We start from the raw sequence: 24,995 nt of genomic DNA, 5'->3' as shown, positions 1-24,995 counted from the left end.
CACATACAGAGAGAGAGAGAGAGAGAGAGAGAGAGAGAGAGAGAGAGAGAGAGAGAGAAAGACGAGAGAGAGAGAGAGAGAGGTTTTTTGGGAAGCTGCTTTTGGGTGAGCTAGTTCACTGGTCCTAAGGAAGGAGGCCAGGGAATTCAACACGGGAAGGGAGAGAGAGGGGAGAGGGAAAAGAGAGAGAAAGCCATGTGCAGAGAGAAGTGAGGAAAAGAGAAAGAAAACAAAATGTCTGGATTATATAGCAAAGAGCCTGTAGGGGAAGGGCAGCCCAGCCTCTGGGCTGAAAAGTTTAAGGTTGGGGTAGGGTGTGCCAGGGAGGGTTTGAGGGATGCTGGGAGAACAGACCGGGAGGCCAGGTCTGCTTTGATATGTAAAATACGCTCCTCTCTGTTCCTGGGTAAGAAACCAAGCATTGTAAAGGAGGGACTATTGGATCGGAGAGGAGAAATGAGCCACCATCTCTTCTCTTCTCAAACAGGGTTCGATACAAAGCCCAGGCTGGCCTTGAACTCACGATCCTCCTCCTTCTGTCTTCCAAAGAGTGGAGCTGTTGTTTCCAACCGGGACAACATGAGGAGGCCTTTGTGCTGATGTGGTCGCCCTTGGCCTGTTCCAGGTAAGAGGGTTCCAGGCACACAGCCATGCTAACAAGACACAGTCCTTTCTCCTTCAGTGAGCATCTGAAATCACTGTCACCTAGGATGAGAAAAAAAGGGACAGAGCCTGGGAAGAGCTAGGGTGACCAGGACAAGTCCCAAAGCAGATTTCAAGGGTGGCCTGGGATCTTGTCCAGCCTGACTAATCTCTTCAGTACCTAGTCAGTGCCTGGAGTGTAGTGGGTCCTTCATAAATGCTGGATGAGTGAGTGAAGGGGGGCACTGTCACCTGTGACTCTGTCACCTTTCCTTCCTCAGGTTGGCTGCAGAGCTGCTGCTACAGGATTCGGAGCAGGGCAGAGGTGTTCAGTTAGGCTTCTCAGCTCTGTGAGACGAAACACCTCAATGTTTCTGGGGCTTGAACATCTTTCTGGTAGTTACCCGAAAATTTCACTTCTCCAAATACATCTGTGTTTCTTGAGGTTTATCACGGAGCCCATTTATTGACTGAAGCTGCCTTAAACATGGCTTTGACATGTTCAGTTCACATGGTAGCTCATTTGCAAACAGCCAGGCTGACATCCTTGTATAAGTCCATGGTGACCATGTGAAACTGGCACCTGGTCACAGCTGACTCAAAAAATAAAACAATCTTGTATTTATGTAAATAATGTCCTCTACTGACTCTGCCCATCCTTTATTTGATTATTTATTGTTTATGGAGACAAGGTCTCACGTACCCAAGGCTAGCCTCAAGTCAGTATGTAGCTGAGGCTGGCCCCAAATTCCTGATATGTCTGCATCCACCTCTCGCATGGGGGAACTGGAGACATGTACCACCAAACCTAGTTTCCTTTAGTTGACTTTAAAGTCTGTTTCCTGTTTGTATCAGAGAGCAGGCACACTTCCTGTAAGTGCCAAAAACCTGTATGGCCACCACACAGGTCGTTTGTTCCTCAGAACTGCAGATGCCCTGTGTGACTCCAGAAGCGGTTAGAAGGATCAGGCGTGGCTATCTCCATTTGCAGCTGAGGTGGCCAAGAGATAAGAGTTGCTTAAGGCCATAGTTAGCAAACAACAAAACGGGTTTCCACACAGAGCTCGGTCTCTGAGCCTGACCATCCACTTACTGCAGGAGAACGAAATTCTTGACATTTTGGTTTATCTGGTAGCTTCAAAGGTAAGCGGTTTACAATCTTACTACAAACTTTTCTGGTAATTGACAATTCGATGGTTTAGTTAACAAAAACTCCGTGTGTTGTGATAATTTTCTGACAGGTAAAAACGGACGTTTTCTAAGAAGGCTGCCATTCGCTTGTTTTGCAATTGAAGCAGAGTGAGTTTGCTACAGCAGAGGGGCTTTGCATCAGATTTCGAAGTTTGTTGCATTTCTGAAACACGGTCTCACTGTGTAGGTCAAGCTAGCCTTGAACTCCCTTCAGGTCTGTCACCTAGTTCTGGGATTGCAGGCCTAGACCACCATGCCCTCCACTCTTCATTTAAATGGTTTTTAAAATCCCCTACTATTATTTGTGCACTGATGGAATTTGAGGTTTTGTAATAGAAGTCGTGTTGTCCGAGCGGCGCCTTCCAGTTCCCGGTTTAACTGTGTGTGATTTTATTATGTCACGTCTCCCTGTCACTAGTGGTCGTGTGGTCCACATCTGCATGTTATTTCTAAGTTAGAGTGCACTGTGTGTGAACTGTTAACTGTGTCACAGCGGTTAATAACGCATTGCTAAAGGAAATTTCTTCAGGACAAAAATAGCTGCTGGTCCAGGTGTGGAGTTACACAGCTTTGAGTCCAGCACTTGGGAGGCAGAGGCAGATGGATCTCTGTGAGTTCAAGACCAGCCTGGTCTACATAGTGAGTTCCAGGCTAATCAGAACACACAGTGAGGCACTATCTAAAAAAAAAAAAAAAAAAAAAAAAAAAAAAAAAAAAACATACTGGCAAAAATTTCATAGCTTATTACCCATTTCTATTATAAACTCCAGAGGGCACTGGAGGGATGGTTCTATGGTAAACATTGGCCGCTCTTGTAGAGAACCTGAGTTTAATTCCCACCATCCACATGGCAGCTCAAATTACCTGTATCTCAAGCTCCAGGGGACCCCAGACCCTCTGGTAGCCTCCCTGAATACCAGGCACATGCATAGTACACAGACACACATGCAGGCAAGACACCAATGCACATAAAAACAAAATCATTTTTTAAATTAAAAATAAATAAATTATAATATAAACTATTATAATTATATACATGTATTATATATTATATGCACATATATTATATAATTTGTATATAATATAATGTGTTCTATTTCTTTACATATAATATATTTATATTAATTGTGTGGTAAATAATATATTATATTTTACATTATATTTATATATTTTATATACTATATACATTAGGTTAACATGTTGTTTCTTTCAAGGCATTTAAAAGGAAAAAATGTTAAACTCAAAATAGAAAATGAAAAATCTGTCTGGAGAAAAATGTGAAGTAAAACTACTTGAATTATTGATTAAATAAAGGGACTGAGAAAGACTGTGCAAAGTAAATATGGCATCTGGAAACTGCTGACGTGGGTGTGTCCTAGAAACAGGAGCAGAAAGTGAATTCACCTCTGGGTTTCATTCTCGACAGTCACTGAGACTTTCAACAAAAGCTAGATTGTCCTCAGTCACTCTGTGGAAATACCCGTCATGTGCGTGCCCTTGGTGAGAAGTTCCCTCAAGGAAGAAGTTTTTGCTCTATGAATAATACAGGTTAAAGGTCTTGGGAAATAGAATAAGCAAATAATTTTTCCAGACAGTATGGTAACAAGTCACATAGAAACTGTTTCTTATATTATGAGTCTTCAAAGAATCCTACACTCTTGCCGTCTCCTCGACAACAACAATGTAAAATTAATCAGCTGAGAACTAGAAAGAATGCAAAGATAAAGAGAATTTAGCATCTCTTTTTCCCCCAGTAAACAAGAAGAAAATAAAATAAAACATCGACGGTTTCAAATGTCAGATGTGACTTTGAAATACCTATTCCCTAATAACCACATTCTACACGATAAGGAAAATTGGCACGCTGCCGTTATACACACAGACATAAATCTCTTGGTGGACAAGACAATATCTGTCGACCCGAAGAGTATCTCAGAAAGTCTGGAGCCAGGCTTGCTGGCAAAAGCCTGTAGTTCCAGCCGTGAAGGAACCTGAGGTAGGAGGATGTGAAGTCCAAGGCAGACCCAGGTTATAGAATGAGTTGAGAGTCCATTTGAGCAACTTGCAGAGGCCCTGTCTCAAAATGAGTTAAGTTCGGTTGAGAACGTCAATAAGAGATTGTTTCTCAATGGAATCTGGTGGAGAGCAAAGGAGCAGGACACATAGTCTTCAAACGTGTGCTTGCACGGAGGTGCACAAACACCACACACACCCAAATAAGTAATTAAATGAGTGAATGAAGGGGAGGCTGTGGAGAAAGAAAACCAATGCCAACCTCCAGTCTGTACGCACAAACATACCAGCATGTGCACACATATACATGCACGGGCGCACTCATGTGCGCATGCACCCACACAGAACTAAGGACTGTTGTCACTTCTTGAATCTAATTGTCCCACACAGTGCCTCAGCTGCCTGCAGAACAGCATGCTGGGTACGGCTCTACCGCTATTGTTGCTGCCAGCATGTACTGACCGGGGTAGTATCAGTCAGCAGTGGGAAATGCACGTCTGACATCTGAAATCCAAAAGCTGCCTATCTGTGTTGACAGCAGGGGTTTCCATAGAAATAAGATGTTGGAAAAAGCAAACATCGAAACTGCCTTGGGACATTTTCCTTTCCCGTGGCAATGATTTGATGGCTAAAGTTGGCTCACAACAAATGGCTATATCCAGAGATAGACATTTTCTGTGATTTCGGAGTTTGAGCGTCTCGTCTATGCTTCTCCTGGAACCGACCCGCATTTACTATGTTCTCGCTGCACCATCACGAGGCAGGATGCAAATGTGCGCCACTGAGCCTTCATTCGGGCGTGTCCCCAAGTGTTCCTTCTCTCCTCCCACAGAGACACCTTCCGTGTGGCGACGTGGAGGGGGGAGGGGATAAAAAGGAATGACTGGCTGTGGGTGGTGATTTGCACGGTCTTCTTTATTTTTCTATTGTACTTTTGCTTTGAGTAAGACAGAGCCCCACTAGGGAACTCAGGCTAACCCCGAGCTTCCTGTTCTCCCGCGATAGCGTCCAGAGCGCTAGGGTTATAAGCACCCACCATCTCACCCAGAACATCTTTTTTGGCGGGGGTGGAGGGGCAGGGAATCTCTGTAATGAATATATCTTGAACTAAAAGAGAAACAGAAGAGAAACAGGAAGAGTAAGAAGGCAGGAAGCCATAGAGGAAGTTCCTGCCACGCCCCCAGGGTTGCTGGGCCTCTCAGAGGCTAAGGATGACGGGGATCTGCTCTGGAACAGACACAAACTGAGGAGGACAGGGCCACCGGTTTGAGCTGAGAACTCTCAGAGAGCTGAAGCTGTGCCTCGTAAAGGATTCTTCTGACAATAAAATACAGCCATTAAATTCCTTTCCGCCCTGAGAACACCTCCCCTTTGTGGCTACAAAATTCACTTATCTTACAGCTCTGACCTTTTCTAGTAACGTCTGCTGTCTTGTAGATTGCTAAAGTGGCTTTGCAAAACAAAAAAAAAATCTACTCTGATACGTGATGAGCACGGGTTAGACCATCTCTACTTTCCCAGAATTCTATTTATACAATCCCACTTTCATCCAGAAAAAGAAAAAAAATCTACTCTGATACAATGAGGCTCCTCAGACCATCTCTTGCCTTTCCCTCCCTTTGAAATCTAAATTAAAATGCACTGTTTTTTCCAGATCACGGGGAGACATCTTTGGTGGCTCCTCAGGAGTCGATCTGCCACTAAAAGCTCCCTTTGAAATCCTAAATCCTCCCAGTGCTCCTCTGACCTACCTTCTCCATTTTCCTTTATCATTTTCTACTGGTGTCAACTCTTATGAAGAGACCAGTGGATCACCTAGAGAAGGCTGGGCCAGGTTCTATGCTCCACTGCCCACCCAAGTCTCCTGCACTTCCCATGGCAGGGAAACTGTGAGCCTGCTCCTGCAACGGTCTACTCCCTGACCTACACTTTGAGCTCCCACTGTCTTCATCGCAGATACGACAGCCAGGGCATCCTTGTCATCCTGCTCCTCGAGGGTCTCAGTCAGGCGCCGCGTTGCCTGTAGGAGAGGACCTCTATATGTGTTCATTCTTCTGACTACAGGACAGTGGGAGGGGGCGGGACCTTTCTCCCGTGCTGTCAGGAAGGCAGCTGGCAGCTTCGGGAGCCACCAAGAAGCCCCTGGGGAAGTACAAGTCAGCAAAGGCCGACTTGGCACACCAGCATTTATTAAGTGCTTACTGTATGCACCCTGCTTTGAAAGACTCTAGTTTGAGATGGAGATTCACATAAACTTCTCTTGGCAATTTCCAAAAAGGGTGGTGTTCCCGGGACTGTCTTGACATCCAGATTACAGACATTTTTGTCCTTATTTACCCAGGAATGTGTTCCTATGGCTCACGGTGTCTGGGAAGTTGGAAGCTACCCAAAATAAGCACGAGCAAAATTGAAACACCTTTGATTTTGTTATATTGACCCAAACTGTTACCTTTGAGGTTATATTTTTTTAAATTGAGATTTATTTATTTTAGAGAGAGAGTTACATATATGTATGCATATATATATATATGTGTATGTATGTGCTCCACATGTGTGCCCGGTGCCTGTGAAGGTCAGAAGGGGGTACTGATCCCCTGGGACTGGAGTTACAGGCAGTTGGCCGATGTAGGTGCTGAGGACTGAGCCTGTGTCTTCTGAGCTCTCAGCTGCTTTGTCCTCATAAAACAATTCCCTCTTATTTTCAGCTGTAGAGTGCTAGTCAAGGCTCTAGACCACCTTTGGAGAAGCAGCAACAGCAGGAAGGCACCGGCTACTAATAGAAACACTAAGAGACCAGTTTTCAGGGGTTGGGGATTTAGCTCAGTGGTAGAGCATTTGCCTAGCAAGCGCAAGGTCCTGGGTTCGGACCCCAGTTCCGGAAAAAAAAAAAAAGAGACAGGTTTTCAGAGCTCTGTAAACAGTGATTCTGTCCCTTTTCCCACCCCACCTCAGAAGGTCAAAGGTCAAAGGAAGAAACAGAAAAGATGTGTTCCCTGGCCCGCTTTAATGTTCGTTATTTAATTTATTTTTGTTTGTTCATTTACTGATTTTTGAAACATGGGTTCTCAACATAGCCCTGGCTGTCCCAGAACTCACATGTAGACCAGATACATTAAACAAACAAACAAACAAACAAACAACAACAAGAAGAAACCTTCAAACCCAAAAGATTAGTGGTGACTGAATCTGTAGCTTGGCCTAATTGAGCAAAATCATCTTTATTTGAAATAAAACTCATTGAGAAGAAATAATGACTTTGGAGTATTTAAATTTACCCTCCAGAGAGCTGGAACAAGAAATTGTAATGCATTTGGAAAATGTATCTGTATGGGCCTTCTTATAGCCACCAGCAGATACTTAAATATGAATATGGCTGGCAGTCAGGAGTAATGGTAAGGGCTCATCTTTGAGTCAGCTGCGCCCTAGAAATCCCCCACTGGACTTGGTGCACTCTGAAGAGGGAACAGGCTATCAGAGCCATGAAGAGGGCCCCGAGGACCACCCAACATGGTTGCCTCTTTAATGAAGCAGCTCCCTGGCAGGTTCAGTAAGCAGACCCTGTGCCAGGCTTCCCAGCAGATATCTGGGCTCTCGAGTAGTTCGACTTGTCAAGTTGTCAAAAAAACAGATCACCCCAGCAAGAATCCATCTGGAAGCCACCTCTCGGGTGAACAGCTATCAGAAATATCCCCTAATCCTTGAAAATGAGCTTGAGGTTTTCTGCCCACCATGTAACACAGACCATGCTGTCTAGAACGTAGTGCCAAGTACATTCTAGAAAACTGGGGACATGAAGAAACAGCAGTTTTCAGGCTTGGGTTTCTGGTTTTCTTTCTGGGTGCTGAGGATTGAACCTAGGACCTTGGGCATGCTTGGTAAGCACTCAACCACTGAGCTGTAGGCCTAACCCCCTTTCCCACTTTTCATTTGGATACATGGTCTAATTAGCTCACTGATCTTTCTATATTCCTGTCTCGGCCCCTCAAGTAGGGACTATCAGCTTGCAACACCAGGTTGTTGCTGTTTATAACATGTATGTATTGTGTGCGTGCGTGCATGTGTATGTGGGGGGGGTGTGCAGTACACACCCATGCCGCAGTGCTTATGTGGAAGTCAGAGGGTAATTTGAGGGAATCAGTTCCCTCCTGGGACCTGGGAACTGAACTCGGGTCCTCAGGCCAGGCAGCAATAACTTTCACCTTCTTAGCTCCCTCACAGGCCCTACCACATTGTTTTTGCTACAGTTTAACAAATTCTTATTGAGGAAAAACTTCCTCTAATTCTAGTGGTAAAGAATTAGGGACCAAGCTCCCAAGATAACCAAATGTGACTGCCCGCCCAGCATTGTAAAGGTTTTCTTGGTCTTTTAGAGGTGGGAAGTCAATTGTCTCAGTCTTAGTAAGCTAGGGACGATGCAGGTCTAGAAGGTGAGCCAGTGCTCTCAGACCCCAACTGGCTGCTTCCTGCACTATCTCAAAGTCTGAGACACTTTGAGGATCTCCTTCCCATTCCAGATGCAGGCACAGCAGGGTGTACCAAAGGGGAGGGCAGTGCAGACTCAAAAAAAAAAAAAAAAAAAAAAAAAAAAAAAAAAAAAAAAAAAGAAAAATGGAGCCATGTGTTTGTGTTTGGGCCCTCTACCTCTAACAGTGGTGTGGCTATTGGAGTTTTCTGAACCTCAGTTTCTTCATGTGGAAACAATGCCTTGGAAATATATTGATCTTAGCATCGCACAGGCACACCTGGTAGCCCAGATGTCCTATCAAGGATACCCACCCTCAAGTCCTGGAATTACAGGGGCTGGCAAGGTGGCTCAGCACTTAAAGGGAAGTGCTGCCAAGTCTGATCGATGACTTGTGTTTGATTATTGGTACCCAGATAATGAAAGGAGAAACTCCCTCAAGTTGTCAGACCTCTACAAGCATGCTAAGGCATATATGCACACACACACACACACACACACACACACACACACACACACACGCACACACACACACACACACACGGATGAATGAATGAATGAATGAATGAATGGATGGATGAGTTTTAAAGAAAATACCAGTGAGCTATCTAGGTGAGCAAGTGAGTACTCCAGGTTACTGTTAGAGCCTTCGTTTATGGGGTGAAGGAGGAGGAGTCCGGTTACTAAGGAGTGTGCCATAGATAATTTTGATTGACAGCTTCCATTACATAAAGCCTTCGAGCATTGTGCACATCTGCTAAGACGTGGAGGCTTTTCCACAAGGGAGTTTGTTGAATCTAATCAGATGCATGTCTCGGCATCTTGGAACAGACATCATTTTAATAGCTCTTTTGGATGTGATTTCCTCCTATAGATGGCCCTCCCTCCCTGTTTGAGACAGGGTCTCGCTATGTAACTCTGGCTGGCCTGGAACTTGCTCTGTAGACCAGACTAGCCTCCTCTGCACAGAGCCTCGAGTCTCTGCTTGTCCCATGCTGTGCCCCACCATGTCCTGCACACGCTTCCTCTTTTATAGCTGAAGAATCTGAAACTCAAAAAAAAATATATATATCGACGGTATCACGAACCATTTGGTAGGACTCAAACCCTGCTTTGTCTGCATTCAAGCGCGTAAGTCACTATGCAAGAAGCAGGGCACGCATGTGCGTGCTGGAGAGTGGAGGCAGCATCTGGGCAGGAAACCTCCACGGTGCCTGCGCCCTCTGCTGGCGACGCCGCTCAATTTCTGGTGTAAAAACCGATTTCCCGGAATACAATTGGTGGCGGTTGTAGAAATAACTCAAACTGACTGAGTTCTGGGGAGGCCAGAGTCTTCTAATTTCCAGTTGCATGAAAATGGGAGTCTTGAAAGAAAAAAGAAAGAAAACAAAGGCGTGTCGAGTGCCAAGTTCTCTGTTTCTGCATTAAACAGATGAAGGAACAGACATTTTATTTTTTCGTAATTCAGTCAGAGGTGTGCAGGTGTCATTTTTGCACCTACAAGAGATACGTAGTGAATCTTCCTGAGTGGCTGATCGAAGGCAAGGCAGAAAATAGCTTTTAAAGACATATAACAAAGAGGTACACAGTGAGTACCTTGGGTAATGGTGAAACCACATCTCAAAGAACAGCACTATTTTTTAAAAAAAATATAAATTCGAACATTTGTTCACACCAGGCTCCTATACACCTTTTATTCTTCCAAGCCTACAAATCGTCTGTCCTGGCAGAGATGAATCTCCCCCTCTTTCTTTAGCTTCCCTATCTCCCTCTTTCAGAAGGAGGTTCTAGAACGTAAGACCCCCTAGAACAGTGGTTCTCAACTTCCCTAATGCTGTGACTCCTTAAAAGTTCCTCATGTTGCGGTGACCTCTGACCACAAAATTCTTTTTATTGTTGCTTTGTAATTGTAATTTTCTACTGTTAGGAATCATAATGTGCTATGGATTGTAATATAAATATTGATATGCAGGATCCCTAGTAAATGGCTCCTAAAGGGGTCTTGCTAGACGCACAGGTTGAGAATCCCTACTATGACTCCTTTGGTACAGTGCCACAGTTAGGAGCATCAGCTTTAAAGTTGGGCAGACCTAGGTTTGGGTCTGAGTTACAGCCCTGCATAGGAACCACCCTGTGTCCTCGCCTCCTCATATGTGAAATGGCTTTAAATGTCCTCGAAGGACTGGCATGAGGCCTGAAGAAATGCTTTAGTCCTTTAACATAGCATCTGAGGCACAGCTATGCCCTCCCCACTGTTTCTCGTTCTCGTCATTCAATGCAACCTCTTCAGTTTAGACATGAGGACATGAGGTTCTGAGAGAAATGACTTTATGGCCAGGCAGCCAGTTAAGGCAAAACCAAGTGGATCCTTGGCCAGTCTCCCTCTGCCTTGCCACTTGTGACACAGTGGACTTTCCTTTATCCCTCGGCTCTGAGCAGAAAGAGGTTGAGACATTTTCTAAACTCCTTGTCAGGGTCATTTTGAGTTGATGCCATTGCCAGAGACAGACAGAATCTCCTGGTATAGCTCCCTGGGATCAGGAGCTGGCTGGCATCCCACACCAGAGTCTGCCTTTATCCTTAGACCAGCTGACTCCCACGTAGCACTGCGCAGCTGTCCCGTCATTACTTTGTCCTCTGCCATCTGAAACCTTAAAAACGAGAAGCTAATTAGGTATTGTCACCACCAACAACTTCCCCACGTTCTGGGAACTGTCAAACCTCTGCATGCAGCGAGCCTTTCCTGGAGAACCCTCTTCTCGGGTTCCTTTGCCCATGCTGAGAGACCGGATGGCTGCCTACATAGTGTCCTCTGCCCCATGCCAACGTCTAATGTTCTCTCTGATTTTCCCAGAGGTCACACACACGTAACCACCCATAGGTCCAGGGCTCACACTCTCCATAACAATGGTCCACAGTAGTTTTCCATTTCAGACTGGGAGGATCCACTGAGCCAGGTGAGGGGCTGTTCCTGTTTCTAGAAAGGACAGAGCCGATCAGTTCTGACGAAAGTCCCCACAGTTCTGCTCTCAATCTTTCTCAGACTTTCCCAAACTCAGCAGACCCTATTAGCAGACAGGCAAACTTCCTCAGGGTCAAGTAACTCATAGTTACCCAGAACTCATTTAAAAGATTTATTTATTTATCATAAACAAGTACACTGTAGCTGTCTTCAGACACACCAGAAGAGGGCATCGGATCCCATTACAGATGGTTGTGAGCCACCATGTAGTTGCTGGGAATTGAACTCAGGACCTCTGGAAGAGCAGTCGGTGCTCTTAACCGCTGAGCCATCTCTCCAGCCCCCCAGAACTCATTTAAACATGATTCAACCTAACCTATACATTTGATAAACAGATGGGGAGAGGTCCGAGATAGAGAAAGAGAAGGCTCAGGTATGCTGGCATCAATAGCTCGGTGATGTATGCCGAAAGAGTCCTGGACTAGCAATTAAGGGACCTGGGTCACCCTAACTCAGCCCTAATGACCTGTGCTATTGGTGATCACTTAATCTCTCTCCGATCGTGTTCCCATCCGCTGTGCAAGTGGGTTGGTCTTGAGGACCTAGAAGAAATCTTCCAGCACAAGGTTTCCTCAGTGACAGTGCCCCTGGGATGTGTTAAAGTGATTTCAGTACGTCCACACTCCTTGTTTTGTGCACTTAACCTTCCTAAAAACCCAGACGTTGTTGCTGAGATGTCTGATCAGGCAACTGTGGGCAATCACGACAGAGCTTGGTTCTGGACGAGTGACCGGAACTCCCAGCCCCGCTGCAGCATGCTGCTCTTCGGGAGCAGGCAGACCCCTCACCCTGTGGGCAGTCAGAGGATGGGCTCCCAGGAAACGTAAACGCTAGAGAGGTATGGTGACTTTGAGGACAAGGGAAAGCTGGCTTTGTGTTTTCCTCCGCTTTTGGGTGTCTCTACAGTATTTTGGATCTCACGAAGGGTTTGGCCTGGCTTCAGACTGAATTTTGCCTTCTCCTAGGCATCAGAGATAAAAATGCAAGGTGCTGGCAGTTTACCATAACACTAGCTGGCATGGGCAGAGGTAACCGGAACCCAGGCACCTCATTATTTTATAAGCAGCGCTCCCTGGGGGTACTGGCCTTTCAGACCCAGCTCAGAGGCCGTTGACTGGAGTCTAGTTAAACTTTTCCCTCTGTCACCCCCTACCTCTCTTAAGTCAGGAGTGTTGAGGAAGGGACACCCACAGGATGGGGTTGATGGTAAGAAAACTTGACTTCCCAATCTCCAGGATCATGAGAAAATAAATAGTGCTTAAGCCACTGACTTGTGGCACGTTGTTCTGGTGACCCTGCTATACCAGCACAGGCTCGCTCCAGACCTGGTCCTCCTTTATGCCTCTTCACTCCCTTCTTTTTTTTTTTTTTTTTTTTTTTTTTTTTTTTTTTTTTCCGGGGCTGGGGACCTAACCCAGGACCTTGCGCTTCCTAGGCAAGCGGCTCTACCACTGAGCCAAATCCCCAACCCCTTCTTCACTCCCTTCTGTACGAACCCCAGAGCCAGACTCAATACGTCTGGAATCAAGAAAGCTTGCCCCACCAATCAGTAGCCAGACTGTCCCATTTCAGGACCTTTGGGGAGCACTGACTTGCTCTGAGTAGGACAAATTTGCTTTGGGAGCCTCTGGAGGAATGAAGGGAGGATAAGCAATGTGGGGACAAAAGCCTGGCTAAGGCTTTGAGCTATAATCCTGCTAAACATATGTCATTTTGCTTCTGCCCTTCTGGAATCTTCAACTCGAACCTTCATAGAGGTGGTTCAACAGGGTGGGACTTTTGCTCCCTTAGACAATAAACTTGGGGTTTCTTAAAACCAATGTTGCATATCCGAAGACCTAGGGAGAGCCAGTAACTGCAATACCCCTCATTTTCAGAGAGTACACACACATGCACACACACACACACACACACACACACACACACACACACACACACACGTTTGCCCTTAGCTCCCCAAGCACAAGAAAGGGACACAGGGGCAGACAAGGGACGTCCTATTACACATAGTGTTTACTCTGGGCATGGCTATTGACTCCAGACCTTATCATTGGGTCCTCAGACTGGGCAGGGCAGGTCTGGGCACCAGGAAGAGCTGGTGCTCCTGCCCTGTGCACAAGAAGAAAGAAAGGTGGAAGGGAGATCGAAGCAGAGTGAGAGAGAAGTTGCCATTCGAACCACAATGAAACCTCTCCTCGTGCTGCTGCTGCTGCTGCTGCTTCTGGACCTGGCACAGACCCAAGGGGTGCTGCACAGGTAAGGCCCTGTCTCCAGCACTGAGTTCAAATGAGGCATCCCCGAACCCCAGCTCAGGGCTGCCCGGGGGAGGAAAGCTAATGAGGAAACGAAAGGAAGAAACTGGGATTTCATGGGAATCCCTAGAGAAGATTCCCCAGGCCTCTGTTGTTCAAAGGTGTGTTTCCATAGCTGGGGCTTTTAACTCCAAGCTTTTAAATACATTCCTGACGGAGCCTGAGCACTGTAATCAACACGGTCCTTCCATCCTTTTAATTCAGCCCTATATGAGGTCAGATCAAACTACAGACTGTGTCCTACCTCTCATTCCCTAGAAAATCTCAAAGGACCAGTGCCCAGGAGGGAGAGCCTTTCCTACTCAAATTCTGAGTCTGCAGGACAGAGCCATTTGCAACTTCAGGCCACACCTGGTCTCGAAAGTCCCCTCCTGGGCCTTGCTGTAGTCAGGCTCTGAACTAACGCACAGGTACAGAGGCAGGGGGAGCAGAGATGCCCCTTTATATCCTGATTTTTCTCCAGGGTGCCCCTCAGAAGACATCAGTCCCTCCGGAAGAAACTACGGGCCCAAGGCCAGCTCTCAGACTTCTGGAGGTCTCATAACTTGGACATGATTGAATTCAGCGAGTCCTGTAATGTGGATAAGGGTATCAATGAGCCCCTCATCAACTACCTGGATGTAAGATTTCTTGGGTTGAAGCCTGGGGACCCTGGGTGTAGGGAGGAAGGCTAGGGCCTTCAGCGGGGACCAGTGCTGCATTGGTGACATCATGATCGGGTATGGATTTCTTTGCGTGGAGGGTTCAGATAGACAATCCCCCAGTCTATGTCTACTCTGTAAATCAGGCTTCAACATGACCCAGTGTGCAGGACTTTCTTCAAGAGGAAAGAGATAAGCGTAACATGTGTTCCAAAAGCAAAGGCCCTTACTGTGTGCCCAGCTGGGCATTTTACGAATGGGCAAAGGCATGCTTGATTTGTCACATCCCCAGGTCCCAGGTGGCATTATGAGAATCAGGATAACAAGAGAAGAATGGAACCAAGTTTCCCAGGCTATCTTGTTTCCTTCCTGGTGGTCCTTGCTCTGTTCCTTCCTTCCTTTGTCCCCAGCCTTGCCTCTTCTAGGCTCTGTAGATTGGAGCCTGCGGTACTCCATGTTCTAGTGCCCTTCTCCTCCGTTCCGCCCACACTCTTTATCTCCCCTCCCTACAGATGGAATACTTTGGCACCATCTCCATCGGCTCCCCATCGCAGAACTTCACCGTCATCTTTGACACGGGCTCATCCAACCTCTGGGTCCCTTCTGTGTACTGCACCAGCCCAGCATGCAGTAAGTGGGCTGGCAATGGCGAGAGCCACTTCATGGAGGCTAAGATCGTTCCTTGTGTCGCGGAGAGACTCAGGTTCCCTCCACTTGTCCTCCCTGCCGTACCGGCTCCCCCTTCCTATCTCTGTTTGGTGTCCCTGGGCCAGGGACAGACATGAACGGCAACTACCAATCAAGATAACAACCTTTGTGCTCATCAGAACTGATGGAGAGAAAATTAGCCATTAGGAAGAGAAGTCTTTGACTTGGTGACTCACTTCCTTTGGAGCACCCAAAGGAACATGGGGGAAAGTTCCTTGGGTCTGTACCTGAACAGATAGGTAGATTGAATTCTAAGGAAAACTGTGCACCTGCTTCAGAGAGGCCCTGATGCACTGGCTGGCTCCCTTGGAGGTGTGGCTGGGGGACACAGTGGCGTGGGTGTGTCCATTCGGCCAGAGATAATGTAGGGGCTACATAGAGGTTAGAAACAGAAGCCCTAAACAGAGAAAGCTTGTTCTGTGTGGGACACATCTCAAGGACAGAAGCTCTTTGAAAGTCTGACACTAGACATTGTTAAGGTCAGGCGAGGAGTAGGAGTGATTTTCTAGAGTAGTAATTGAAACTCAGTGTGGCCCCGGCCCACACTGATGGCTGAGGCTGCCGCTGGCGCCTGGTGGACGGTGCTTATCTTGTGTCTATGAAGTCACCATGAATAACCAAGTTTGCCCAGGGACAAATATTTGGTCCCTGGTTGGGACACACCTGTGGCTAGGGAACACAGCAGCTCAGGAGTAAAAGGCCATGATATACCTCTCCAGGAAGTCCGGTCTTCCACCTCGTTGGGGAGCCAAGGGGAGTCACTCCATCTCTCTGGGACAGAGGTGGAAGACTGGAGCAGCATTCTTTCTTTCCAGGGGCACACCCGGTGTTCCACCCATCACAGTCCAGCACCTACATGGAGGTAGGGAATCACTTCTCCATCCAGTATGGTACTGGGAGCCTGACAGGAATCATTGGAGCTGACCAAGTCTCTGTGAGTACAGTGCCCACATCTTGCCCCAGAACTAAGCACAGGGGTAGCAGGATGTGAACCAGAGGCCTCAGGGGCACCATTTCAGCTTTGCCTTGGGAAGAGGTAGACAAGGCTATTTCTAGGGCAAAGGATAAATCCTACCTGAGATGGCACAGTGGCCAGTCTATGCTGAACCCTAGAGAGCAGTGTGGGACTTCCTTCATGAAACAAGGGTCGGTCAGGGCATAACGCCAGGTGTTAGGGCTGGATCAGCAAACCCTGGGCACTGAGGGGATAAGAGCAGGCTGCCATTTTGAAAGCAAAAAAGAAGTGCAAGCCAGGAGACAGGCTGGGGCTCCATTAGTGAAGTGGGAAGGCAGGAGGCAGGAATCCAACACAGGGAAGAGGCCAGGTGTCAATACCCCAAGGTCTAGGCAAGCTCCTTGAACTTCTTGTGACCAGAGGTCCTGAAGGTCCCTGATTTGTAGGAATCAGAGATCCAGGGGAGTCCTGGTCCTGCCTGGATACTTTATGCAAGTGAATAGGGAGAAATAGAGACTGGCCCAGCGGGATATGCGTTATTTTACTTCTAGCATGCTCGGAAGGCCAGTAGAGCTCAGTCTCCATCAGCATCCCTTCAAACTTTGAACATGGGATACATTACTAACTGGAAAAGGGCCGCTAACAGAAAACCTCTTTTCCTCTCTGTCCCCCTCCTCCCATTAAACCTGGTGCAAGTCTTTCTGCGTCCTTATGAAATGTGTGGGGTCTGAGTACTCCAGTGAGCTGGTCATCAAATAATATAGAGCAAGGAGGACATATTAATGGCCTTAATTAGTCTCTTTAGCATAATAGGTCTCCTTAAAATACATTTAAGTGGGCTACATAGACGGCTCCGTGGTTAAGAGCACAGACTGCTCCTCCAGAAGATCTCAGTTCAGTCCTCAGTACCCACTGACAGCTCACAAATGTCTGTAACTCCAAATCCAGGGGACCCAACACTCTCACCCAGACACACATGCAGGCAAAACACCAATATCCATACAAGAAAAATAAACCACTGAAACCAATTCTTTTTTAAAATTTAAGTAAAGCCAGATATGGTGGCTTGAAAGACAGCTGCAGATGAATCCCTGAGTTCAAGGCCAGCCTGGCCTACATAGAGAGTTTCAGGCCAGCTGAGGGCTACACAGTGAGATCCTGTCTCGAAATTAAAAAAGAAAAAACTTCAGTAACATCTTCTTATCAGAGAAATGCTTTTTATGTAAAATTATATAAAACAGAGCTTTCTGTTGAAATTAAACATGCATATGTAAATATATTATATGTATATGTTACAGTATAAATAACCACTTGGAAGGCTGCATTTCAAACTGACACTTGTAGTGAGTCTGGAAAGCAGGGAAGGGGCTGAGATCCACAGGAGGTGGGCTATGGCATGCAGCTTGTTGCCTCTCTGCTAGCTCCCTTGAGTGGAGCAGGGAGCAGCCAAGCCCATAGCAACTACAGCTACAACGGCCTCTCTTTCGGGACTTCTGGCTCTGGGGCCAGGTGTCCATCTGCCTCTGTGGCAGGATCACCTTCTGCTGTAACACATGCCTTCGCTGAGTATACAGGCTTGGGCAGTGAGAGGACAGAGAGGTGCCAGGCCATCTCCTCAGGTTGCAGTCGGTATCTTTCCCACCTGGCACGTATCTTCCCTCTGCTGCCTCATCTGTAGACATCAGGCTGCAACCCTAGGCTAGAAACCGCATCCTAAGTGCACTCCCAACTGGCATCTGCAACTGTAAAAAGCCAAATACCTAATACATATATAACATGTAAGTACACAGATTAATGTAGTTAATGCAGCCTGGAATGGAAATATCAGAAAAACCAGGGATCAAAGCCACTGTTCTGAGTGGCAAACACTAAGAGACAAGCCACTAATAAACAGGCACAAACCAAACCCAAAGGGAAGGGAGGGAAAGAAATAATGTAGAGAAGGACAGGACATCAGTATAATAGGAAATCCACGCTATAAACAAAATCAACGATGGCACAAATTAACTGTTTGCAAAGAGCGACCAAATTGGTAACCCGCTGGCATGACTAATCCAGAAGAAACACAACGACCTTGTCAACCTCAAAACAAGATTCCAAAAACTGCTTTATATTGATATGCTTGCAATCATTTTAAACTGATGAATATCAAAACTGATAAAATAAAATAGAAACCATTAATAATCTAGTATCTATTTTAAGTGGTGAGTCTGCTATTAAAACAAAACAAAACGGGGTTGGGGATTTAGCTCAGTGGTAGAGTGCTTGCCTAGCAAGCGCAAGGCCCTGGGTTTGGTCCCCAGCTCCGGAAAAAAAAAAAAAAAAAAAAAAACCCTTCCCACACAGAAAACCCTAGACCCATCTTTCAGAGAATTGATAGAGTTCCTTCATAACTCATCTAATGAAACTAGAACAACTTTAATAATAAAGTGTGAAAAGACTCTTATAAGCACTGGGATTTGCCAGACACAGAGGCACAGGCCTTTAATCCCTGCACTCAAGAGGCAGAGGCAGGAGGATCTTGGTGAGTGTCAGGCCAGTCTGGTCAACATAGAGTTTTAGGACATCCAAGATTGAGACAGTGAAACCTGTCTCCATCAATCCGTCAACCAGCACAGTGAGCAGAGTATTTGCCTAACATGCACAAAGCCCAGCATTGGATTCCCAGAGCCACAGAAACTGGACAAGGTGACACACATGTATAATCCCAGCACCCAGGAGGCAGAGGCAAGAGGATCAGAAGTTTAAGACTTCCTCCATTGCATAGTAAGCTCGGGCTACAGTAGATTCTATGGAAATATATACATGTGTTCACCAGAGGAAGGACCAAAGCACCATTATTGATAATCAAACATGAGAAACAAACCAGCTATCCACCCACAGTATAAGGCAGTGTTTCTCAGCCTGTGGGTAGCAACCCTTTTGGGTCAAGTTGTAACAATGAAAATATAACCTATATATAATATGTATTTACATTACAATTCATAACAGTAGCAAAATTAGTTACAAAGTAGCAATGAAAATGCTGTCATGGCTGGGGGTCACCACAACATGAGAAATTGTATTAAAGGGTGGTCCTGGCATTAGGAAGGTTGAGAACCACTGACATAGACAAAACCAATGTGGCTTGAGAGATGAGTCACTCTTGAGGTGAGATACAAAGACCGGCAGGGTATATGAAAGGACTGCTGGGGCTTTGGAATGTCCTGTCTTATTTCAGGAGGGTTACATGGAAATGTGGATTGTTATTAAAAATAGACACTGGTGCTTTCTGCGTTACATTATATTTCCATTTTTAAAGTCACATGAAGAAATTCCATGAGTGGGATTACAGTCAAAACCTGTTGCCTATTTCCCAAAGAAACTGAGAAAGGAAGAATTGGCTTCCTCCAGAATGGAGACCCCCAGCAATCTGAGACCCTCATTCGATTAACCTTTGTGCAATTCTCTCTCCAGGTGGAAGGGCTGACTGTGGAAGGCCAGCAATTTGGAGAAAGTGTCAAGGAGCCTGGTCAGACCTTTGTGAATGCGGAGTTTGATGGGATTCTGGGCCTGGGATACCCCTCATTGGCTGTTGGAGGAGTGACCCCGGTGTTTGATAACATGATGGCCCAGAACCTTGTGGCTCTGCCTATGTTTTCTGTCTACTTGAGCAGGTGAGGCCAGTCAAGTCAGTCCCCGAGGTCTGATCAGTGAATGAGTGCACTGTGTTTCCAGTGGCCCTTTCTTGACAACTTGCCTTTCTGTCTGTGTAGTGACCCACAAGGTGGCTCAGGCAGTGAGCTGACTTTCGGAGGCTATGACCCCTCTCATTTCTCTGGGACCCTCAACTGGATCCCAGTCACCAAGCAAGGCTACTGGCAGATTGCCCTGGATGGGTGAGTATCGTCGATGTAGTAGCTACGGTTGAATGGAAGAACAGTCACAACTCAAATTGGATTAACTGGGTGATGCTGCAGGACACTAGAGCTGCAGATGCTGGGAACCTCACATCTGGACTGGAGATGGGGAAACACACGGGGAGGACACAAGGAGAGACTTCCTTCTGTGTACATTTAGCCGGCCTCCCTCTTACTCACAACCAGCTACCCTGTGTTCACACAGCCTTAAGTAATTGCACAAGGCAAGGGCTGAGTGACACAGAAAAGGCACGGGTGATTTGGACTCAAAGCCTGTGTGGAAGATGAGGTGTGGTCTCAAATATCCACCACACAAAGTGGATGTGGTCGGTGTTCTGAAAGCCACCAGTGTGGCCAGCCAAACAGAGCAAGATTTCTCTGTCTGGAGACTGCTCTCGAGTTTGTGGAGGAATTGGCTCTGAAACTGAGCCTTGACGTGCATGCGAGGGTGTGGGGCAGATGGGGAAGTAGAATTGTGCACCTGATAGATATATGGTCAGCCCCGAGCTAGGTACGGTGGGAGCTTAGGGAGAACAAGCTAGTTTCTGTTCCTAAGATGTTCTGGATAAAAAGTGAAACAGCTCCAGCTCTCAGTGGCTCCTTGATGCTTTTCAGACTGGAAATTTACTATTTATGCTCATGACATCGCTTTAAGGAATCTCGGTTCGTTTGCTTGGTTTTATGAGGCAGGATCTTTCCATGTAGCCCCAGCTGACCTAGAATGCTCAGGAGCCTGTCAGCCTCCTGCATGCGGAGGTTACAGGTGTCCTAGGCCATGCCCAGCAGACATCTGCATTTCTGAATGAAAACAGAGTAAATGTGTATACACACACGTGCACGCGCGCGCGCACACACACACACATGTATGCATGCACGCATGTATGAACGCACACACACATGCATGCATGAATGCATACACATGCATGCACACATGCATGCACGAACACATACATACACATGCACATGTGCGCACACGCACACATGTATGTACTTATGTCTAGTCAAGAAGTAAATGTTTTCCTACCATAAATCTCAGTCAAAAAGCAAGTTAGGTCAGGAATAATGGCTCATGCCTTTAATTCCAGCACCCATGAGGATTGTTATGGATTTGAGATTAGTCTAGACTGGATGAAACTGTCTTAAAAAGAAGCAAGTTGGCTAGGCCTGGTGGTGCACGCCTTTAATCCCAGCACCTGGGAGATAAAGGCAGGTGGATCTCTTTGAATTCAAGGCCAGTCTACATAGTGAGTTCCAGGACCACCAAGGGTATGCAGAGAGACCCTATCTCAAACAAACAAACAGATATGCTAGTTGAAATATGCTACCACTCCAAAGAGGATAGCATTACGGTGTCCTAATATGAAGGTCCCATAGGAAGCAAGAATGGCCAAGGATTGTGCTAACCGTGGGACCATGGGTTCTTTGTCCTCAGAATCCAGGTGGGAGACACTGTGATGTTCTGCTCTGAGGGCTGCCAGGCTATAGTGGACACAGGGACCTCCCTCATCACTGGCCCCCCCAAGAAGATCAAACAGCTTCAAGAGGCCATTGGGGCCACAGCCATGGATGGAGAAGTGAGTGTCCATCTAGGGCGGGGGATGGCAGAGGAGCAGCAGAGCCTGTCCTTGTCTGGGGAGAGAGCTGGGTCTGAGTTGATCCTTCTCTGTTTTAGTACGCGGTGGATTGTGCCACTCTCAACATGATGCCAAACGTCACCTTCCTCATCAACGGGGTTTCATACACCCTCAGCCCAACTGCCTACATCCTGCCGGTAAGGGCTGTTTCATTATTCTGTGAGTCACAGTACCCTCGCCACGCACCTGCCACTTCCCCCTTCAAAGTCAGCTACATGGAGATGGCTACCACTCCTCCAAGCCCCCTCCCAGCTAATCCAGAGGATGCAAACGTGGCGTTCTCTCTGACAGAGATGAAGCTGCCTGTGGTAGAAACTCCTGGACTTCGTTTCCAGTTCTGCCACGAAGCAGCAGCTACTCGGGTACAAGACACTTGAGGGGATTTCTGATACTGCCATGAGGAATTTATCAACAAACACATTAATCCTCCCCATTACCGGTGTGCAGCTGGAGATGTTATTATCCTGTTACACATAGGAGGATGCTAAGATCCTCAGAGTTAAATAAATGATTCAGATCTGACTGCGGGGGTGGGGCTGGGGGAGTTGGAGAGAGAGCTCAGCAGTTAAGAGCGCTTGGCTGCTCTTCCAGGGGAACCACAGTTGAGTTTGTGAGCCGCGTGTGTGGCTCACGAACCACATGTAACTCCAGCTCCAGGAAATCAAATGTCCTCTTCTGACCTCTGCGGGACACACTCCTGCATGGGCACAGATACACATTGCACACATACACATAGACGTTTTTAAAGAGGGACTCTAAAAAGATAATGAGCTGCTTGGGGGAGGGGCCACCATTCAAATTAACTTTTCTCCTCAGGGTGAAACTTGTCTTTTATTGCAATAATTCCCAAGTTGAGGCAGAGACAGAAGTCTGGACATTTTGGGAACTTTGGGTCACTTCACTCCCCTGGGGCCTAGGTTTTGATGTTGTGCTCCTTTGACATCACACTTTAATGTGTTGATCTTTAAGCAGAGCCCCCATAACATCAGGAACTGTGTCAGTGTCAAGATCCCAAGGAAGAGGGAGACTTTCACCTTATCCTTCCCAAAGTCACCAGATACAAACAGACATCCAAACAAACAAGCATTTGCTCTAAGGCATAGCTTCATGGTGAACCACATAAGCTCTTGAGATACTTTGGAACAGCCTCTGTAGACACCATCCTGAGAACACACCACATGTTGAAACTGAGCCCTGCTCTCCAGTCTCAGTCCCCTTGCCATGAGACTAAGGGTTTCTTTGGACCCTGGGACTAAAATCACTAAGTCATAGTAGATAGAATGCATTTATATGGCAGTGACTTTCCACGACTTGCTATCATCTTCCAGCTGGGCCTCCTCTGGATTCTGAGGGATGTCTAGTTCCTATACTCTCCTACTTCTATCCAATAACAGGCTCCGTTTGTAACCTTCCCCACCTGCCAGATTTCAATCAGGGCATCTCAGCACGTAAAGGATGCTGGATACCTTTGGATTTTATCCCAGCCCTCTCACAAGGCTGTGATTTTTCCCACTCAGCAACTTTGAGTGTCAGGTGGTTATTGGGAAGACCACAGCTGCTTCATAGAACTCAAATCTTTGCTAAACCGAGAGATACAATGGGGAGACAGGAGTGAGGGTGCATGTCTACAATCCCAGCACAGCGGAGGCAGGAGAGAGTTCTAGACAACGGAGGTTACATAATGTCTCAAAAAAATGGGGGAGTTTAGAGCCCCTTCATAGAACAATGGATGTGTGCTTGCCTTGCGTCTCAGAGAACCCACTCAAATGCTTCTTCCCCAGAAGAAGGAAGAGGTAATAGCTAGCCATTGACAGAGCAGATATCAAATTGAGTTCTGCTTGAAACTAAACCAGATTGAGTTTAAACCAACGCACCGTTAATGCCAAGCCTCCTGCAGTAAGGTTCTGTTTCCACGTTTCCAGTTCTAAACTGATGGTAGAGTGTGGTTGTAAAAAATACAGTTCTCAGAATGGTAGAATGAAGGGAGCAAACACACCCTGCACTGAGCAAGTTGGAATATGGACAGGAAATGAGAGAAAGAGCCACCAACCACAACGGTGGCACTCACCAACCATCCAAGACCGTTGCAGTCAGCGCCACCATTCAGTCAAGCCCCCGGGACAAATCCATCATTCCCTGTCTGCGACTAAGTGCTTCTTTTGGCCCCTAGGACTTGGTGGATGGAATGCAGTTCTGCTGCAGTGGCTTTCAAGGACTTGACATTCAACCTCCGGCTGGACCCCTCTGGATCCTGGGGGATGTCTTCATCCGAAAGTTTTACTCAGTCTTTGATCGTGGAAATAACCAAGTGGGATTGGCCCCCGCGGTCCCCTAAAGAGGGCTGTATGCCTTCATGTGGATGTCTGACTTAACCTTTGTAACTATCAAAACTGTCATTTCCCATGGGATGTAGCCACTCCAAACAGAGTAATCAGACCAAACAAAGCATGAGAGCCCACCCAGCCTCCCAGTCGCTGTACATGCACACGCACCACCTCTACCATCACCATGATGAAAGTTCTGTCTATAGTCTTCATTGCTTATTGTTGACTTCCTATTATGAAAATCTCTAAACATAGACACAGTAGGCATAATGGCATGATAAATACCCACGCAGTTATGCCTCACGTCACAACCCATCCATGTGTGGCCCAGCCCCTCTATTTTCCATCCCTCTGGTTTTATGCCTCTAGATTTGGAAGCAAATTCTAAGTACCATGCCATTCTATCTAATGTCTAATAGTCTTAAAAATCAGAATTTAAATATGTCTCACTCTCTCATAAATGTGTACTTGTTTTTACAGTTGGTTTATCTGTATCAGGATTCAAACCAGATCCATAACTGGACAAAAAAATCATAAACTGAATTGATTTGAAATGTCTCTCAAGTCTCATTTCTCCTATAGAATGTCCCATATTCAGAAATTTGTTATTCCTCATATTCACAGTCTTGCTAATTGGAACGAGGCATGGTGGTACTTGTTCAACCCATAATCTCAGCCCATAATCAAGGCCTGCAATCTCAGCGCTCAGGAAGTTGAGGCAGAAGGACCACTGTAGGTTCAAGGCTTCACAGCAAACTCCAGGCTAACCAGGACCATACGGCAAGACTTGATCTCATAAAAAGAACAAGAAAGAGTTTGAGTGGAGAGTAGAAATTGGGAGGTACCACTTGACATGGAGGTCAGCATCCATCCTTCCTAGGAAACGCTGGTTAGATCTGGGGGCCTTGATTCATGAGAACTAGAGAATCTCGATGGCATTGGTTACTTCTGTTGTATCCCATTATGAGACAGATACTGCTGGGTATCTCTCCCCGGGTCATGTTAAGCTGGATGGGTGAGTTTAAGACTGTCAGCCTTCACCATCTAATATAAAAGTCTCTGTCAGCAGCCACTGTGGTCACACTGAACCCCTATTGATAGTGAGGGTTTCCCAGTTCTGGAGGGGTTTTTTTTTTCCCATAAGAATAACCTGCCTTCATCCTCCTTCGGTTCCATTTGAAATATACCTCAT

General features: G+C 46.5%; 1 protein-coding gene across 1 annotated transcript; it reads left to right on the top strand.

Annotated features, from left to right (window-relative positions):
- Nucleotides 1-1,530: 1,530 nt before the first annotated feature.
- On the top strand, nt 1,531-24,357 carry Ctse (cathepsin E). Its single transcript, XM_032915527.1, has 10 exons — nt 1,531-1,785; nt 13,393-13,586; nt 14,106-14,262; nt 14,796-14,913; nt 15,807-15,925; nt 19,403-19,602; nt 19,702-19,824; nt 21,278-21,419; nt 21,518-21,616; nt 23,650-24,357. The coding sequence occupies exons 2-10, from the start codon at nt 13,513-13,515 to the stop codon at nt 23,812-23,814; spliced, it is 1,197 nt and encodes a 398-aa protein (XP_032771418.1). The 5' UTR covers nt 1,531-1,785; nt 13,393-13,512; the 3' UTR covers nt 23,815-24,357.
- The last annotated feature ends 638 nt before the right edge of the window (nt 24,358-24,995 follow it).

Source organism: Rattus rattus, chromosome 10 (genome assembly GCF_011064425.1).
Source record: "Rattus rattus isolate New Zealand chromosome 10, Rrattus_CSIRO_v1, whole genome shotgun sequence".
In the NCBI taxonomy this organism is placed as follows: Eukaryota; Metazoa; Chordata; class Mammalia; order Rodentia; family Muridae; genus Rattus; species Rattus rattus.
The sequence above is the reverse complement of the archived record's forward strand: the minus strand, read 5'-3'. Positions and strand labels throughout refer to the sequence as shown.